The sequence below is a fragment of the Mus musculus genome, chromosome 11, assembly GCF_000001635.26.
Source record: "Mus musculus strain C57BL/6J chromosome 11, GRCm38.p6 C57BL/6J".
NCBI classification, from domain to species: Eukaryota; Metazoa; Chordata; class Mammalia; order Rodentia; family Muridae; genus Mus; species Mus musculus.
Window position 1 is genome coordinate 65,004,105 of NC_000077.6, and position 12,692 is coordinate 65,016,796.

The following is a 12,692-nucleotide window of genomic DNA, read 5'->3' on the forward strand; positions in this document are numbered from 1 at the left end:
GCCACTCAGAAGGTGACTTTGCTTTTTGTTGGCTTTAAAAACTCAACGAAACACGTTTGGAATAAGGAGCACCAAGCCGAGTGTACAGGCATTACATTTGGACACTGCCCTCAATGACACTACAGACACACGAGCACTGGACACCCCTATTCTACCGGTTGTGGCCTGTTTGGTCGCATGGTGGCAGGACCGATCTGGGGTCTGATGCTTGGCCCAGTCAGGACTAAGTGCTCCCCTGCAGTGTGTGAGGTGGGTCCCACGGGATGCTTAGAGGCTGACTTTGTTCTGCATGTGGGTAGGGGGCTGCTGGAGGTGAGGGTCGGGCGGGAGTGGAGTCTACCAGGAATCTGCCCAGGCTCTCTGGATACAGACCTGCAGATCTGTCATGGCAGGCCTGGCTTCGGACAAGCTTAAGCTCCCCTGCAGTCCTATCAGGGTAACAGCATTGAGAATGAACACGACACTTCAAATGGTGCCCAGTGAGCACAGGACTGTCTCAGTCTTACCTCGGCAGTGCCCTCAAAGGAGCCTAAGCAAAACGGGTCATTCAGCAAGAGGACAGGACTTACAGGAAAAGCCTCAGGGAAGCTTTGTCCTCCTCAGGAGACTTGTGAGCACCAGATGCCTAGCTGCTAGTCACCAGGACAAAATCTTCTCAGTGCTCTGGGCTTCACATGTTGTTGCCTGATTTTTAGATTTGAGTATCTATTCTTGATGAGAGGAAACCTAAGTAAATACTGATAAAAATATCCCCAAACTTTCCAGGGTTGGACAGAACATCTGTCGGTAGCTATTACCACTGACCAGATGTGTTCTAAAACACTTGAGTGTCAGAACCTTGGGTGCTGCCCTATGGACTACCAAGCTTTGCCTTAGTACTGACTAAGAGTAATCAGTGCAGCTGGGGCAAATCTACGGCCACCAACCAAGGTAATGGCCCTGTGCCAGACAGCATCTGGTGAGTGTTCTTGAAGACATATCCCTCAGCAAAGGGGTGCAAGGAACAGTCACTGAGCAGATCTGCCTATTTGAACAGGTCTGTCATCAAGGTAAACTGTTACCTTGAGGAAAGGGGATCTGCTGCTAAGATGGTGACACGGGTAGAAAAGAAAGGGCCAGGCCCCCTCTGCTGGATGTGTCTCCCAGCTTCTAATGAGAAGAAAGGCAAAAGAGGCTCCTAAGCCAGGAGGCCCTCCCTGAGACTGGGAAAGGCAGAATGTGAAGTAGGCATGCTTTTGGTGGGTCTGAGCCACATGCAGTGAGAGGAGGGGCTGCTGGGATGGTGGTGGCCAGACAGCTGGCTGGGCTGGCTAAGGGGGGTAAAGCGAGGTGAGCTGGGGCCAGCTTACCCTGAAAATCCCCCTCATACGTATCCAACACTGCGCCACTCATGTCACACAGCTGCAAGAACATAATGATAGCATTCAGAGAGAGGAACAAACAGGATGAAACACACGTAACACAAAACACTGCCCATGGCACGGTCCCAGATAGGCCACACCGACTACAATTCTATGCTGTCAGAGACCTACACATACAGGACACATGATGGTCTGCTGCCCAAAGAACATTAAAGCAACAGGGAAATTGGGCAGTATGTCATTTGAGTCTAAAGGTAACAGACACTGAGCCTGCGCTATGCAAACTGACCTTTCATGAAATGCCTCAAGCTGCAAGGCATTGTCCCTCCTTGCCTGGTGATACCCACTGACTACTTCTGTCATTCTGCTCATTTCAGCTTCCTTGAGTGACATCCTATGCCTTGTAGAATGGGCTACTTTGTATCCCTGCCTGGAAGTGGTTGGGAAACCTGGCAGAGCTGCAGTGCTGGTGGAGCAGCCCCCACGAGCTGCCTCTGAGCAGGTGCTGCCTCCCCACAAGGGCTCGCCTGGGTAACATACCCCTGCATCACTCACAGGAGGGGCACTGCTCACTGCCTCTTCCGGCAAAATGCCTGGGTTTAACTATACTGCAGAATGGGTGAAAGCAGCTCTATAGTCAACATTTATCCCTTTCAAAAATACAGAAGCCTGATTGCCAGATGGCTTTTCCCTATAACACTGCAACTCCTGGCCATCACAAACACTTGCTACTTGACTAGTATTTCCACTGGCACCCATGAGCTGGACCCCACAAACTCTGGCTGCTGTCTCATGTGGCATGCCAAGTTCTGTGATGATGTGGGGAAAGAAAGCAATGTCAAATGCATGTGACTATGCGGATTTCCTAATATGTGTGCTGGGGATAAACTCGGGTAGAGCAAAAGGTCTGCCACGGAATTATGCCCCAGCAAGGTTCTTGTGTGGGCATGTGGCTTACATGTATGGGTATGCAGTATGTGCATGTATATGTGCCATGTGTGATGTTTGTTCATGCAATCTGTAGGTATGTATGTAGGTTTGGTGTATATGTAATGTGTATGCATGTGGTCCAAGTGTGGTGTAAATATCTGTGTGCTGCATGGGGATGTGTAGTCCATATGTGATTATGTGTATATGTGTAAGTAAATGTGCAGGTATGGTGCATCAAGTGTATACAAATGCGTGTGTGAATACCGGGGTGTGGTGTACCGTACTGGCTAGTTCTATGTCAACTTGACACAGGCCAGAGTCATCTGGGAAGGAGGAACCTCAATTGAGAAAATGCTGCCACAAGATTGGCTACTGGTGCCTGTGGTGCAGTTTCCTAACTGATTGATGTGAGGCCCTAGCTCCCTGTGGGTAGTGCCATGTCTGGGACGGTGGTACTGGGTACTATAACAGAGCAGGCTGAGCAAGCTATGAGAAGTGAGCCAGTAAGCCTCAAGTTCCTTTCGCGACTTCCCTGGGTGATGGACTATATATGAGCTCTTACGGTGAAAGAAACCCTTTCCTCCCAAGTGACATTTGGTCTTGTGTTTTTATTGCTGCAATAGGAATCCTAAGAGAGTGTATGTGTGGTATGTATATGTGTATGCTCTGTGCACATCCGAGTATTTGGTGTAATTATGCAATGGACATATGTAACATGCATTTGTGTGCTGTGTGTATATGTGTATATGTACATATTTGTGGTATATGTGTGTATGCTGTGCACACATGTGGGGTGGGGTGTATGTATGTGATCAGTGTGCAGAGTACATGTATTTTCAGTGTGCATGTGCTGTTCATGTGTGACATTGCACGATGTGACGATATTTGTGGGTATGCAGTGTCCTCACGCTGCCACACCTGCCATATGGGATTGTCTTCTACAGCAGGATTCAGGCTCTGTCTGCCCTATGAACAATGAACTTGTTCAAGGACAGAGCCCAGCACTATGCTTACCTCCCTAATAAGGAAGAGCCCATGTGACATTTGCAGCTACCAGAGATCTGCCCCTGACTTTAATTGTATAAGGCAAGTGACCGGGAGACATTTTTAAAATGCTCCATTTTTTCCCCCACAGTCAACAGTGTTTAGTAACTATAATATTGTCCTTGGGAAGACAACCCCATCTTTGTTTTGAATTTAGACTAAAACTCAGCTAAGCAACTGTGGGTCTGACTAATTTCCCCTAGCACGTGTGGCTAGAGATCTGTCTTTCTGAAGGTGACCCATAAGTAATATGCATCTACAAATATAATTTCCTCCTCAGGAAAACCCTGTAGTTCTTAGCCTCTCCCAGATAAGTATCTGCACTGCCCAGTTGCTGAGCTCTGTCTGGGGGAAGGTGACACCACCCCTGTGCTCTCTCTGATGCCAGCCTCTCTGAAGGTCTCATTCCAAAGGACACAATCTCACAAACACTGTGGACTCAGATCCCTAAGTTGTTGAAGGAGTCCCATGAGGTTGCCTGCACAGCAGCTGTTCTCCAGGACAGTTTCCTCTGCGGGCAGCCTGGGAGCTAGCTTGTGGCCAGTGATGCTGCTGCTGGTCCTGCCTCTGGCACACTCTGCTAAGCTTCACAGGAGCCCTGCAGACAACCCATGCCCACTTACCTGTAGACATGCTTTCCCCCGGCGACATGCCGTCTAACATGGGGTGCTCTGTGGACTGTGGACTTGAAGCCGACAGGCTGACACTGGGAGGCTGAGGAGGCGGCAGGGTGGGCCTCTGTCGAGGCTTAGGGGTGGGCCGAGATTTGGCTAAAGTGCTTGTAAAGACAGAGGGAGAGGCCAGGGGAGGAGCTGAGGCAGGAGAAAGCTGGCCAGAGGCCATGGAGTAGCCTGGAGGGTAGCTCAGTCCATAGGGGGATGGGGTGCTTGGTGGAGTAGGAGACAGGCTGACTGGGGATGGCTGGCCAACGGGCTGATCTGAAACAGTCCCTGGCTGCACGAAGGGGACCTTGGGAGGAATTGGTGCCACCTTCTTTGAAACTGTAAGAGAAAACAACAAAGGACATATGGCTATCAGGGAGGCTCACTAGGGTGCCTGTTAGTGTGTATCATCATGGGTTCGATCGCCCATTGCTTCGTCCTGCCAGGCCAAGTGCAGCCAATAAGCTTTTGAAAATGAATAGAGAACTCTGAGTTTCCTTAACTTGCCACCTGCTGCTAACTCTTTTCTCTCTCCTCAGTGAATTCTAAGCGTGAGTCAGGAAGGCTGGTTCTACTGGGGACGGTTCTAATTCAAGGTGTCACTGGTGGGGTGCTTCCCAGGGAGTAAGCAGTCTTTGTCTGAAGCTGCACAGTGACCTTGATCCCCACAGTGATAAACCCTCTAGTTCACAGACCCTCACTTCCCCACCTCAAGCAAGTGCTTTGAATCTTTGAGTTTGAGATATAACAGCTTTTGTGTGTCAATGGAACCAATGCACAATGACCAAATTACAGTCATTACCATTTCCAGGTCCCCAAGTGTGGTCCCTTCAGTGTGCTGGGAATTTGCCAAGACTTCCCAGGTTCTTTGGAAATGTCTGATTAATTGCTGTTTGTGGACTGTAGTTACCCAACTGTTCTATGGGAGATTAGAACTCTACCCCTCACAATTGCAACTTGGTAACTGCGTCCTCCCGGGTACAAACATGAACGAGCCAACTGTAATTTCTTCCTCCTTTGTAATGCTGAGGAGTAGGAAAGTGGTTGAGCTCTGAGCTACATCCACCTTGGCTACATTTTTAAAGCACACCATCGATCGGTCGGTCAGCCCAGCCTTTCTGAAGTTCCACCATCTCCCCTTTACTTCTTCACTCCTGGAGGATGCCTGCTCCCTTGAATTGAAAATGAGTGGTCTCCACAATGGAGTCAAGCACCCTGGCCATCCCACTGGTAGGCAAATACCCTGGGAATACGAACATTGGTCTCTACAACCGAGGAGTGGCTGCCCACACATGACTAATGCTAGCCAGAGAGGCCCAGCAGGCTCTTCCCCACCTTTGCCCCTCCCCATACCTACTCCATGACAGAAAAGCCAGTCTGAGGATATCTTATTTCCTGGGCTAGTCTACCCTGCAGTGGTTTCTATCTTCTATTTCTTACTACATGCCTTGGGGGTAATTATTTTAGCCTCTTCCAAAAAATAAATAGGCCTCTTTTGTATAATGTCAAGAACAATGGTTTCTCCATAGCAGTGTAGTAACTCAGTGGGATTTTGTGGTAAAACACCACAGCATCATGATATATTATAAAAGTTCTGTTCCCCATTCGTCTTGTCCTGACCTACTGCATATGTAGTGCATCCCCTGGTGGGATGGGTAATTTCTCAGAGCTCTAGTGGCAAGACTAGAAATGATTCACTAAGCAAAGTTTCCCAGAGGCCCTTGCTAACGGGAAGAACATCCATCTCTGGCCTAAGAATGGTCAGAAGAAGGGAACCTACCTTTCCGGAGGGTGTGAGGACTCTGGTCTGCAGGAAGCTGGCTGGGGCTGGCAGCCGGCTGTGGCCCCAGTTGCGTCCCTGGGCAGGGTGTCCCCTGGATGGAACCTGGACTTCCTTTCTGCCCAGACCCTGGCGACAGTTCCTTGCTTTTAGACACACTGAAACACAACCACATGGGACAGGACAACTCCTGAGTGCAGACAACTTCAGTTCCTATCTTGCCCACTGGAGTCCTGAGTGGCTGGGCCCTGCTTAACTATTCCCTCAGTGCTTCGGCTCAGTCCCTTCTCAAAGCCTATGATGGTCCCAAATAGGTGACCATCAAAGTGTTGAATCTGGGTTCCACTCTCAGCTTGGTACTTGCAGCCAGCTTCCTCTGCCCTCAGGTAACCAATGAGCAATGTGGAACATACATGTGGCATCCCTATATGCTGTCCTCAACCTGGGAATTCTAAGTCACTCTGAAACCAAGCACCCAAATAAATCTCCCCATTTCTTCTATCCACCATGGTATACAGAGCCAAGAGGGGTCTGTGTTCCCAGCAAGGGCTTCTGACACTACCTCTGCGGCCACACTTCTCGTTATGGCTCTCCAGGAAAAGGGGGCTTTCTTCAGTTTGTGTGACTTTTGCAATCACCTGCACCAATGAGTGATGCCCTCCACAGAAGTGCCCCTGAGGGGCACCAATGTCTAATAGCCTTGGGATACCTGCAGAGCCCAGGGGACCGGTCCTCAGCGAGTATTTGCATGATAGGGATGTACCACACAGCATCTTTGTAAGATGAGAAATGCAAGTGATGAGGAAGAGTATTTCAAGAGGGGACCACCTTAGTCAACCTGGACCTCCTCAGTCAACCTGGACCACTTCAGTCAGTCTGGACCACCTCAGTCAACCTGGACCACCTCAGTCAATCTGCTCACATCTCTCTCTCTCAGCTTGTCTGGCCCACTGCTGCCCACCTGTACATCTCCAAGCTCTCACTGCCCTGTCTGCAGCTTCCATGGACTCAGAGTTCAGCAGGTGCGCAGCCAGGATCAGGCCTTAACTGAGGCACAGTCATCAGCAACTTCCCAAGCTTACCCAGTGTTGGGTGCCCCTCCCAGAATGTATGGCTTTCCCTTCATCATGTTTTAGTTTAAAATGGAATTATGTTCTACTCATTAAAGAAAGCAAATGATAAAAAATAACAATAAAAGCAACTGTAATCTCACGTAGGAAGAGTCTAAGTTAAAGGCTCTGAGCTCACTCAGCATCCGCTTCCACCCAGGGTCCATGAAAGTGTTGTGTCCCAAGGACAGCAAACAGCCACCCAAGCAGTCTCTCTCCTTCTCTGGCTGCTGCATGAGAAACAAACCCCCTCCATGATGCTGCTCCCACTTCCAAGTCTTGTCCTCTGCCTGAGCCTCACCGGGTATGCTGTCCTTTCCTTACAGCCTGGGCTGTGCCGAGCTCAGTGCTGTTGTCTCTTGTCACTGGGGCATGCGATGTACAGTGGCGATCATGTTACTAGCTTTGGGCAGATGAAGAAATTCTGGCAATGGCCACTGAGCTGGTGATGGAATGGATGTTCTTTCTTCTCAGAATGGGAACCCCACTACATAGCACACTGTGAAAGTTACCACACCCTTCACACCTTTGGTTCGCACTGATTTTAGTAGTAAAAATGGCCCCTACAAACTTCAAGGCATAAGGGAGAAATGCTGACATCTTACAATTCGAACCAGGGAACAGGATGAGGGACGTGGACATGAGAAGTCCCCAGAAGGTACTGGGAAGTTCTGGGAACATGCCACCTTCTATGTCTGCTTGGGGATGCTGTTCTTGGAAAGCCTGGACTTCAGATGCATTTGACTGGCAGGATGCAGAAAGCCAAACATGAATGCTTACATGTGGGAGCAGGGTGAGCAGACCCAGGAGGCCTGGAGGGAGAGCCAAAGCCCAGTCACCCAGCACACATGCCAGCCTTCCATGGCGGGGCTGGGCTTACCTGGGGCGCTCGGGGGTGGGCTGCAGGCTGGCACCTGATGGAGAGAGCGCAGGAGCTGGAGTGGCAGGGCTGTCTGGGACCTGCTCCGGCAGGGGTGAAGGCAAGGGTGCAGCCAGCTCGGAGGGTGGGGCAGGAGGCTGCATGGAAGGCGGGGCGCAGGATGCTTTCCGACCAGCAGAGGAGCCTCTTCGTGCCACCCAAGATGTGTCCATGACCCTCACACCCATGCTGGCGAGGGACACAAAGACATCTGCTTACCCACATGTGACAGGTGACATGGTCCCTCCCCCATGAAGCGGAGACATTCAAGCAATCTGTGTTTGGAGAGCAGCAGGCTTAGCACCCTCCTGGGTCCTGGGAAGCGATGCCCACAGTGGAGAGGTATGGCTAGCGACACTCCAGTGCCTGGGCTGCTGGGAATCTGCTGACATGCAGCCCCACGACCCAGGCCTGGCAAGAGCTGCCCTCCCACAGTGGAAAAGCACAACAGGGCACAACCAGCAGCTTGGAAGTCCACAAGCTGCGCTTTCACCCCCGGCCAAAGCCAGCAGGCCCTGCAATAATGGCCCCCAAAGCATCCTTGGTGTGGAACTCAAGCTGTCCTCAGAGCAGAATGTGGCCTACCTGGGGGTAGGGTGGGGTGGGGCAAGGGAAACCTTCCTTCCATGGGAGATGAAGGAGAGCAGAACATGGACAGAGAGTACCAGTCCTGGACAGGAACTAACCAGCAGGAGACTTCTAAATGCATCCTTTGTGCAACGTGGGGGGTCTAGTCCCAGCTTCGCTTCTGCTGGGGAATCTGTCAAGGCATGACCTCTGTAGGCCACAGCTGCTTATCTAGATAGCATGGAAGGGGCTGCTCATGCCTATGGTCCCTCCGGGCTCAGAGTCTATCAGGATGATGGACACATAGCTCCAAGTAAATCGGCCAAGCAAACCAAACATGGCACATTCACCCTCTTGCCGAGCTCACTACCACACAGCTTGCTTGCTTTGAGACTGAAAGTGACCTCAGAGCTACCAGAGGATACTGTACCTTTGGATTTTCCTAAGGCTGCAGGGACAGAAACATACAGATATTAGTGCCAACAAGTCTACACCTTCCTTTGAACACAGAGGTGGAGTGTCTGCAAGGGGTTTCCTGTCTGAGTCCTGATGTGATGCTCATGTTGTGTGATAACTGCTGTTTAGTTGATCTCCAAGCCTCTCCCGTGGCTGCACAAGCCCAAACCACGCAGCTGAATAGAGAGGAGCTGCGGAGTTGACAGGGCAATGGGATGACAGACTCATCCGAGAACCAGGCATCTGCCTGTCTCCAAGTTGCATGGACACAGAAGGCAGTTAATGCCCATCATCTGGTCCAGTAGACATGGTTCTGTGCCCTTAGGCAACAGCTTCATTGACAAGACTTCTAATATGGCAGAAGACATGAACTTCTGTACAAGGACAAGCCATAGTCCAAGACACACCCATCTCTAGTGCACAGCACGGTGAAAATGAAAGAACACCCATGTGCTTATGCTCTGCTCTTCTCCCTCAATGGTCAGATGCACTGAGCCATTCCACTGTGGAGTCCTGCATGCCTAGAATGGTCATATCTACTTTGCAGAGGTGCAATGAGATAAAAGACCAATTCAAATACAGAGATGAGCTGTTACAGGCAGGAGGGCACCTTTAAGGAAGCACTCCCAAGCAGGGACCTGTCTGAGGGGATTGGTATGGTTTCGTGCCTAGCGTCAGGGCTGGAATTCCTCAGATCCCCTGTGGCTTCAAGGAGGCTCTTGAAATGGAGGAGGAGTGGCTCTTCCGAGGATTTACTGGCTTTCAAGTCATCTGGGACAGACGCCGTCACGGGACAGACAAGCTCAGGAAAGTTATAGACTCTAGGGTGGGTGTCAATGTGTTTCCTCTGGTAGTCAGAGCAGGCCAAGGAAGATTAGCAAGCTTTAATGCTTTCTGGGTTTGGGGATTTTAACAGGAAAAAGGAGAAAGCTTATTCCTGCACAAGGGTTGGAGGCTGATGACACTTGGCTGCAGAGGTCAGGGAACACGGGAGGCGGTCAGCCTCAAGTCCTGAAGCCCAGCCCTCCACTCCTCACCACACTCTCTTCTGCTTAGAAGGCCCTTCCCTCATCAGGGAGAGGAATCTTAAGTCCTTAGAAGCAGGGCTGCGGGGGGTTGCTTTCTCTTTCCAAGAATGGCTTCTAATATTGGGAACCTCAGACGCCAGAGTACCCACTGATCTGAATCACCCAGGAAAGGAGCAGGCTTGGGCATCAGTTAGATATTAAACAAGCTCTGGTAATCATGACTGACAAATGCCAGCAGTTAAGAACCACAAGCTGAGTGCACGCTGCCACCTTCACCAGAGGTTGCTGGGCCATGCCAATCACCCTGCCTGTCAAAGAGACTGACGGATAGAACATCATGGGTTCAGTGAATACACTTGCTGTGTCCACTGACATTTTCAAGCAGTTACATAAATCTTGGGGTGACTCAATAGCCCAGGTGGCAGCTCCATTCTCGGATACCTAAACACTCAAAGGAGCAAGCTACTAATTATGTACGTCTGGATGTCCAGATAAACTCAGCCCAAAGGCAGCAAGGACAGAGCTGCTCAGTTCTCTGCCCAGTGGGGGTGGCACACAGACCAGAAGCATCCGACCAGATGTCTGTCTGTATCGACAGCTCACAAGTCTCTGCTCATTGCTGTCTCAAGAGAGCTCAGAACAGACTCAAGGTGCCGGTTGCGTATAAGGATGATAAAATGGAAGTGGGTGTAATCACAAACTGACTCCAGCGGGTGCTGTTGATGGAGATTCGAAGCCCACAGGGAGGCTCCAGCAACCCCATGACTGAGAACTGAGCCTCAGAGACAGGGAGCAAACACTAGGCTAGGAGATCCCGAGAAGCTAAGGTTAGGTTGAAGGTTATTTCTCCACCGATGGTGAAATGAGACAATTTAAGCCAGAGTAGAATATATTATAGGCAGGCTTACTGGAAAGCTGCTCTTGGATGGTCGAGTTTACTGGCTCCAAGGAAGGAGGTCAGGGAAGTCACCATGGGGAGGGAGGGGATCGAGTACAGAAAAGAAAGGTCATGCTCTCAGAAAGAGAAGAAGAGAGAGTGCAGGGAGGCCAAAATGTCTGGATTACATAGGAAGGAACCTCTGAGGGGAAGAGCAGCCTGGGCTGGAAAGTTCAGGATTAGGGCAGGATATGCCAGCTAGGGATGCTGGGAGAACCTAGAGTCCAGGTCTGTCTTGATATGTAAAATACGTGCCTTAGTCCCTAGTCTCTGGCCAAAGTCAAACTTGGAGAATCTATGAACATGAAGCACAGAGTCTCCTTTCCTCTCTGCCGACCAGAAGACCAGAACCTTCCATTTATTTCCTTTTTATAGGCTTTTTTTTTAATCACTTCCCAAGTGCTGGCATTACAAGCATGTAGCAGCATGCACAGCCAAGTGCCATTCGCAGGACTTCTGCTCTAGATCACACTTTGGATTTTTAAATGAGATTTTAACAAGGAATAGGTTCTGAGATGACCCATACCTCTAGTTCCAGGTAAACCAATTATGAACTCGTTCTAGCTCTTTCCTTATAGACAGTTTGGGGCAAACACCTCCCTCCTGCCTCCAGCATCCATGGGGGGCACTTAGCAATACAGGATGGCAGACAGACCTGGAACACCTTGCTAGCACTACCTGGCAGCAGAGGCTGAGTACTGACAGGATGGGTTGCGCATGGGAGCACTGGTTTGGAGGAGGCCTACGGTGCATCCTCTGAGAATGTGGTAAAAGATGGCAGGCGCTGGCAGAAGCTCAAGAGCTAGGACCTCACCTGAGGTAATAGGGTCATAACTAACACTATCCTCAGAAGAAACGGAGGAAGTGCTGACGGGACCTGACCCATTTGTATCTGTGACTCTCAAGAGAATATCTTGTGTATTGCATGGATGTATCGCATGCCAGTTTCAAAACTTACTGCCTATAGAAAGGGTAGAGTAGAAGGCGGGACATCCAGGAGGCAGAAAGAATTCTGGGAAAGAGCCAGGACAGGAGATCCCACCCCCCAAGCTGTGGGCACAGGCAGTCAGCCAGCCACATGGCAGAAGGTAGATTAGAACAAATGGGATAATTTAAGTTATGATCTGATAAGAGAAAAGCCTAGCTGTGTGGCTAAGGTATTTGTAAATATAATTGGAGTCTGAGTCTTATTTCAGGAAGCATGGGGCTGGAAGGAAGAACCGGGACCTAACGTCTACAAGTGACCTCTGAGTACTCTTTGTAAAGCAGGAGTGACACGTTGTCTCTCCCTTGGGGGTGTTTATAGAATAATGAACATAAACATAAACTCTCAGCCTTTGGAGACCAGGGACAGGCTAAGCACCCTTCATCTGAAACTTTGGCCTGTAGAATGCTTCAAATCCCAAGGCTGTGTGAGCCGCCGAGACTGTCAGAAATTCTACACTTGACCTCAAGTGCTGACTTGCAGGGAAAAATGCTAGGTAAAATGACCTTCTGGATATATATGTGAAACATATTTCGTTTTTATTCTTGGGTTGCACCCACAAGATGTTTCATGTGTTTAAGTGTATACACCCAAAATTGAAATATGTCTAGTCCTTAACCATTTACATAGTAAGGACATACAACCCTGAGGAAGAATCAATAGTTGTAGTGGCTGTCACTCCTAATGCCAAGAAATTTTGAATTTAAAAATACCCAAGTATACGGTATGGTGACGCACACCTTTAGTGCCAGCACTCAGGAGGCAGAGGCAGGCGGGTCTCTGAATACAAGCCTAGTCTTCTTAATGAGTTCCGGGTCAACCAAAGCTCCATGATGAGACCTTTCCTTAAGATAAAATGTCTACTTGAGAAAGGAGGAGTAGATGGTGTTTGCTTAAGGCAGAAGGAGGATATC

The 12,692-nt window shown here is 49.8% G+C and overlaps 1 protein-coding gene across 8 annotated transcripts in view; it reads right to left on the reverse strand.

Annotated features, from left to right (window-relative positions):
- Arhgap44 (Rho GTPase activating protein 44) overlaps positions 1–12,692 on the reverse strand; it is a 160,934-nt gene that overhangs the window by 2,066 nt on the left and 146,176 nt on the right. For 3 of the 8 annotated variants that reach the window (XM_006532871.4, XM_030245812.1, XM_006532874.4), the window contains 4 exons: positions 8,803–8,820; positions 7,767–7,994; positions 5,778–5,935; positions 3,959–4,336 (listed from right to left, as the gene is read on the reverse strand). In XM_006532871.4, the coding sequence (XP_006532934.1) occupies positions 3,959–4,336; positions 5,778–5,935; positions 7,767–7,994; positions 8,803–8,820 (782 nt within the window). Of the gene's footprint in view, positions 1–1,349; positions 1,402–3,958; positions 4,337–5,777; positions 5,936–7,766; positions 7,995–8,802; positions 8,821–12,692 lie in introns of all 8 variants that reach the window. The other 5 variants (XM_006532872.4, NM_175003.3, XM_017314452.2 and 2 more) reach the window with 5 other exon arrangements.